Raw genomic sequence first — 5,881 nt, 5'->3', positions numbered from 1 at the left:
AGGACGCCGGGGGTGCAGGGCCCTGAGTCCCCCCATACTCCATGACAGCAGGGAGTTATTCAGGGGGGTTGCCCAGCTTTCACCTCTCTCTCACTCATACCCCAGGTGGAGCGGATAAAGGAGCGCGTGGAGGAGAAGGAGGGGATCCCACCCCAGCAGCAGCGACTCATCTACAGCGGCAAGCAGATGTGAGTAGGGGGGAGGGGCGCGATGGTGGCTGCAGCCCAGGGGCATTCTGGGATATCTGAAGTGTAGCAGCCCCTGGTGCATTGTGGGATAGGTTCTGCTCCCACTGCCAGCAAAATGTTCCCTAGGGCATTATGGGATAGAATCCAGGCATCCTGGCTCCCAGCCCCTTGTGCTCTAACCACTAGAGCCCGCTCCCCTCCCAGAGCTTGGAACAGAACCAGGCATCCTGGCTTCCAGCCTCTCCCCTCAGCAGCAGCTTTGCTGGTGCTTCAACTGGGTGGTGTGCCAGCCTGCCTGCCTACCCTGCCAATCCTCCAGCCTCTGCCTGTCTGGCCCTCCCCGACAGTGCTGTCCATCTCCCAGGCCCCCCGATGGGGTCTCCCGGCAGAGAGAGAGAGAGACGGAGGCCCCAGCGGGGGGCTGGCCCCACTGAAGACATGCCCTCGCCCCCTGCATGGAGCCGGTTCTAGGGGCACGGACCAGCTTTCCCCGGCGCGCCGGCAGAGGGTCTCCCCCCGTTTGGGTACCCCGGGGACATTCTGCCGCGTATCCCCATGGGTGCCGGGCCGGTTGCCACCTCCGCTGGGCGATGGACACCATTGCGTGGCGTGGACGGAAATGTCCACGCTCAGGCCAGTAAAATTCCCGTTCCTGCCAGGCAGTGGCCCGCTGCCTCGGGGGGGCGCTGGCAGCACGCGAGGGGACCGGTGTGTTCGGGGCCTGCACCATGCCACAGCTCTCGGGTCACTAGGGGTTACAGGGCACCCGACAAGGCTGTTGGGCTGAATGTTCAGACTACGGGGGGTGCCCTTTGCCAGCTGGCATAAAGGGCTGTTAGGGCCACCCCCTCTATCCCACTAGCCCCCACTCCCCTGGGGTAGAACCCAGGAGTCCTGGCTCCCAGCCCCCTCTAACCACTAGATCCCACTCCCCTCCCAGAGCCAGGGAGGGAACCCCGGAGTCCTGGCCCCACCCCCGCGGCAGGCAGCTGTGTGGTGGCTCCGCCCGGTTCATGCCCCCTCTGTCTGTGTGTCCCTCTGTCCGCCCCACAGGAACGACGAGAAGACAGCAGCTGACTACAAGATCCAGGGCGGCTCCGTCCTCCACCTGGTCTTGGCTCTGCGGGGGGGGCAGCTACGGTGATGGGACCCCCCCACTGGAGCGACAGAGCCCCCCACACGCACCCCCCGCTCTGCTAGCACTGTCCGGATGGCTGCTTCCCCCTCCCCCATGGACTCTCAGTGGGGGCGGCCGGCCATGGGGGGCTGGGGCAGCGCTCGAGGGTCCCCGTTGGTGTCTTGTTTCCTGTGTTTGGATTGCTGAGTGTTAATAAAGGTGTCTCAGTGCAGCACAGTGTGGAGATGCGGCTGCTTCTGGGGGTGGGGAGGCGGGGCTGGTTAGAGGGCGACCCCTCGCCTGATGCTGAGACATGGCCCCTCTGTGGAGCTGGTTATAGGGGGACCCCTTGCCCAGCATTGAGATGCAGCTGCTGGTGTGGGGTACGGGTGCTGGTATTTGGGGACCTGGCGCTGAGACGTGGCCCCTCCAAGGGGGGGCGGGGGCTGGTTATCCAGTGAGTCCCAGTGAGAGGGGGCCTGTCTGGGGTGGGCGCAAGGGCTGGTTATACGGGGACCCAGCGTGCCAGAAGAAGTGGGGCCAGGGGCCGTGGCCCACTCAGTTTTACCCCCATAAGGGTAAGCCATGGGGAGGAGGGGGCAAGGAGGAGTGAGCGGGGAACAGGGACTTGTAGTGAAGAGACGGTGCGGAGAGGTAGGGCTGCCTCTGTTAGGGAGCTTCCCTCACTCCTGCGGGGACCCCTCGCCTGGCCCTGGCATGCAGCTGGCTGTGGGGTGAGGGGGCTGGTTACAGTGGGACCCCTTGCCCGGTGCTGAGATGCAGCTGGGGGAGGGCATGGGGGCTGGTTACACGTGGACCCCTTGCCCGGCGCTGACTCGGGGTGGTGGGGCGGGTTACATGGGGACCCCTTGCCCCGCACTGAGATGCAGCTGGCTCTGGAGTGAGTCTCTGCGCTGGCACAGGCGGGGTTAACTGCAGAGCGGCCTGTCTAGCCTGAGTCTCTATGGCCCAACACGTGGGGCACAGCCCGGCTCACCCCAGCGATCAGCTGGCTCAGAAACTCCCTGTCCCCTTCCTCCAGCCCCCATCGCTCTCTGTTTCCCCCTCCCCTGGCAAAGGGGGCGCAATGTGCCACCTCCCGGGGCTGGTTGTGTTTGACCTGGGTGAGTTGGGGGGGCGGGGGGGGTCCGTGTGTACCGCCGGCCGGGGGGATCGAACCGGGGACCTCTGGAGCTTAGTGCAGGAGCTAAAAGCCAACTGCCGCTAGCTGAGGCTGTGGCAGACTCACGTAACTCCCGTCTCCCTCCAGTGGTCTGGGTGCCGCTAGCTGCGCCAACCCCCCCCCCCCCCCCCCCCGGGGGGGGGGGCCCGCGCGCCCCCCCCCCCCGGGGGGGGGGGCGGGGGGGGGGGGGGGCCCCCCCGCCCGTCGTTTGGGGGCTCGGGGGGGGGGTGGGGCAGTGGGGGGGGGGGGGCGACTGGAGGGTTTGGGGAGATCTGGGTGGGGGTCACCAGGCGGGTCTGGGCTCCGTGTCCCCAGAGACTGGGCTGGGATGCTGGGGGGACAGTGTGGGGTGCCCCCCAGCGGGGTGATTGCTGGGTGGGGTCTCCATGGGGGGTGACGCCCCTCCTTTCTTGTTGCAGATTACACCCTGTGGCCCTTCTGGGTCGACACCCACGTGGACCCCCCCTTCCAGCGGGGCAGGTGGGAGGGGTGGGGGCGGGGGGAACAGAAGTTGGCCTAAGAGGGAGGACTGTAGGGGTAAGATGGGGGGGGGCAGGGTGCTATAGGATGGGGCTATAGGGGGGCAGGGGGCTATAAGGGAGGGATATAGGGGGTCATGGGAGGGGCTATAGGGGGGTTGGAGGGGAGGGACAATAGGGAGTCAGGGGCCATGGGGGTCAGAGAAGGTTATGGGGAGTAAAGCAGGTCGGGGGGGCTATAAGGGAGGGAACTATGGGGTCTGAGAGGGGCTATAGGGAGTCAGGGAGGCTATAAGGCAGGGATGCATGGGGTCAGGGAGGGGCTATGGGGGATGGGGCTATAGGGGGTCAGAGGAGGCTATGGGGGCTATAGAGGGTCAGGGGAGGGGCTATGGGGAATCAGGGCTATGGGGGTCAGAGGGGAGGGGCTATAGGGGATATGGGCTATGGTGGTCAGGGAGGGCTTATAGGGGGTCAGAGGAGGTTATGAGGGCTATAGGGGGTCAGAAGAGGCTATGGGGGCTATAGAGGCCAGGGGAGGAGCTATAGGGGATTGGGGGCTATAGGGGGTCAGAGGAGGCTATAAGGGGCCATAGGGGGTCGGAGGAGTTGAGTAACCCCGTCTGCCTCCAGGGCTGGCTCGGTGTTGGATGCCCGCGGCCGCCCTGTCCGGCTGTACCCCGAGGTGCCGGCTGTGCTGGAGCGACTGCAGGGCCTGGGCATCCCCATGGCAGCTGCCTCCCGGTGAGTGTCTGACCTCCGCCCCCTGACACCCCCTGTACCCCCCGACACCCCACCCCCCTGACTGCCCTCTCCCCCCAGGACGGGCGAGACCCGCGGTGCCACCCAGCTGCTGGAGCTCTTCAGTGTGCGGCGCTTCCTGCGCCGTGTGGAGATCTACCCCGGGGGGAAGAGCGCCCACTTCCACAGGTACCCGCTGCACCTCGAAACCTCGGCACCCCAGCACCCCAAATTCCCACCCCCCACTTCCACAGGTACCCGCTGCACCCCCAAACCCCGGCACCCCACTTCCACAGGTACCCGCTGCATCCCGAAACCTCGGCACCCCAAACCCTGGCACCCCATTTTCACGGGTACCCACTGCACCCCCAAACCCCAGCACCCCAACTTCCACAGGTACCTGGTGCACCCCCAACCCCCCACTTCTACAGATACCCACTGCACCCCCAAGCCCTGGCACCCCCAAACCCCAGCATCCCACTTCCACAGGTACCCGCTGCACCCCAAAACCTCGGCAACCCCGAACCCCGGCACCCCCAAATCCCCACACCCCACTTCCACAGGTACCCGCTGCGCCCCTAAGCCCCGGCACCCCACTTCCACAGGTACCCCTGCACCCCCAACCCCAGCACCCCCAACCCCTGGCACCCCCAAACCCCAGCACCCCACTTCCACAAGTACCTGCTGCACCCCCAAGCCCCGGCACCCCCAAACCCTGGCACCCCAACTTCAACAGGTACCCGGTGCACCCCCAAACCCTGGCACCCCCAAACCCTGGCACCGCATTTCCACAGGTACCCACTGCACCCCCAAACCCCAGCACCCCAACTTCCACAGGTACCCGGTGCACCCCCAACCCCCCACTTCTACAGGTACCCACTGCATCCACAAACCCCAGCACCCACAAACTTTCCATCCCCCACTCCCACACTTACCCACTGCACCCCCAACCCTCCCCACTTCCACAGGTACCCACTGCACCTCAAACTCTGCTGCACCCCCACTTCCACAGGTACCCCCAAGACCCCACCGCACCAGGTACCCCCTGCACCTCTAAACCCCACTCCCCCTGCTGAGATCCAGCCTAGGGGGAAGAGCACCCAGTTCCCCAAGTAACAGCCCGGCCCCAACCCTCACCGCCCCCTGAACCCCATACTGCCAGCCCTGAGTCTGCCCCTCCCCCGCAGGCTGCAGCAGGACACCGGGGTCCCCTTCGCCCAGATGCTGTTCTTTGACGACGAGGAGCGCAACATCCGGGACGTCAGCAAGCTAGGTACGGGGGGGACCTCAGAACCCCCCCGGGGGTGCCCCTAGCCCTCCTGGGCAGGACTCCCCTGCCAGCCCCACATGGGTGAATGTTGGGGGAGGGTCCAGGGAGGGAATAGGAGGAGGGGTCAGGGACTAAGATGTTGCGGGGGGAGGGGAGCAAATGGAGGGGTGGGGCGGGGGTGAATAGTGGGGGTCACCCCCTCTCTCCTCTTCCCCCACAGGTGTCACCTGCATCCTGGTCCCCGATGGAATGACCCAGGCGCTCCTCACCCAGGGGCTGGAGGCCTTCGCTCGCTCCTGACCCCCCCACACCGGTGCCCCCCCCGCATCCCCCCCCAAGGGGCAGAATAAACTCCGGAGTGACTGAGCCTCTATCTCCCTCTGTGTGAGCGAGGGGGGGATAACAGCCTACTACAGCTGCAGGCACGGGTGTGTGATAACAACCTGATAGTGTGTGTGGGGGGGGGGGGGGGTCTGAGACAGATAACAGCCTACTACTGTTGTGTGTGTATGTATGTGTGTGAGAGAGAGAGTGAACAGAGAGAGGGGAGAGAGAACAACCTACTACTGTTCTGTGTGTATGTGTGTGTGTGTGTGTGTCTGAGAGAGAGAACAACCTACTACTGCTGTGTGTGTGTCTGAGAGAGAGAGAGAGAGAACAACCTACTACTACTGTGTGTGTGTCTGAGACAGAGAGAACAACCTACTACTGCTGTGTGCGTGTGAGAGAGAGAGAGGGAGAGAGAACAACCTACTACTGCTGTGTGTGTGTGTGTGTCTGAGTGAGAGGGAGAGAGAACAACCTACTACAGGTATGTATGTATGAGAGAGAGGAAGAGAGAACCTAGTACTGCTGTGTTTGTGTGTAAGAGAGAAAGAACAACCTACTACAGCTGCAGGCCAC

At 64.6% G+C, this 5,881-nt stretch overlaps 2 protein-coding genes across 2 annotated transcripts in view; both read left to right on the top strand.

Moving 5' to 3' along the window:
- The window catches only part of NEDD8 (NEDD8 ubiquitin like modifier), a 2,439-nt gene extending 902 nt beyond the window's left edge, over positions 1 to 1,537 (top strand). The window contains exons 3-4 of the mRNA XM_026658427.2: positions 106 to 188; positions 1,242 to 1,537. Of these exons, the coding sequence (XP_026514212.1) occupies positions 106 to 188; positions 1,242 to 1,332 (174 nt within the window). The 3' untranslated portion in view covers positions 1,333 to 1,537. The remainder of the gene's footprint in view (positions 1 to 105; positions 189 to 1,241) is intronic.
- A 753-nt stretch (positions 1,538 to 2,290) lies between these two features.
- Positions 2,291 to 5,345, top strand: LOC113407851 (magnesium-dependent phosphatase 1-like). Its single transcript, XM_026658426.2, has 6 exons — positions 2,291 to 2,429; positions 2,908 to 2,968; positions 3,601 to 3,711; positions 3,790 to 3,897; positions 4,896 to 4,981; positions 5,199 to 5,345. The coding sequence occupies exons 1-6, from the start codon at positions 2,393 to 2,395 to the stop codon at positions 5,276 to 5,278; spliced, it is 483 nt and encodes a 160-aa protein (XP_026514211.1). The 5' UTR covers positions 2,291 to 2,392; the 3' UTR covers positions 5,279 to 5,345.
- The last annotated feature ends 536 nt before the right edge of the window (positions 5,346 to 5,881 follow it).

The sequence above is a fragment of the Terrapene carolina genome, unplaced genomic scaffold, assembly GCF_002925995.2.
Source record: "Terrapene carolina triunguis isolate 2854851 unplaced genomic scaffold, T_m_triunguis-2.0 Scaffold444, whole genome shotgun sequence".
NCBI lineage: Eukaryota > Metazoa > Chordata > Testudines > Emydidae > Terrapene > Terrapene triunguis.
The sequence above is the reverse complement of the archived record's forward strand: the minus strand, read 5'-3'. Positions and strand labels throughout refer to the sequence as shown.

Coding starts and splice junctions, on each gene's coding strand:
- LOC113407851 (XM_026658426.2), top strand. CDS start 2,393: ATGTGCCACCTCCCGGGGCTGGTTGTGTTTGACCTGG. Junction 3,712..3,789: donor CCCATGGCAGCTGCCTCCCG/GTGAGTGTCTGA, acceptor CTCTCCCCCCAG/GACGGGCGAGACCCGCGGTG. Junction 3,898..4,895: donor AAGAGCGCCCACTTCCACAG/GTACCCGCTGCA, acceptor CCTCCCCCGCAG/GCTGCAGCAGGACACCGGGG.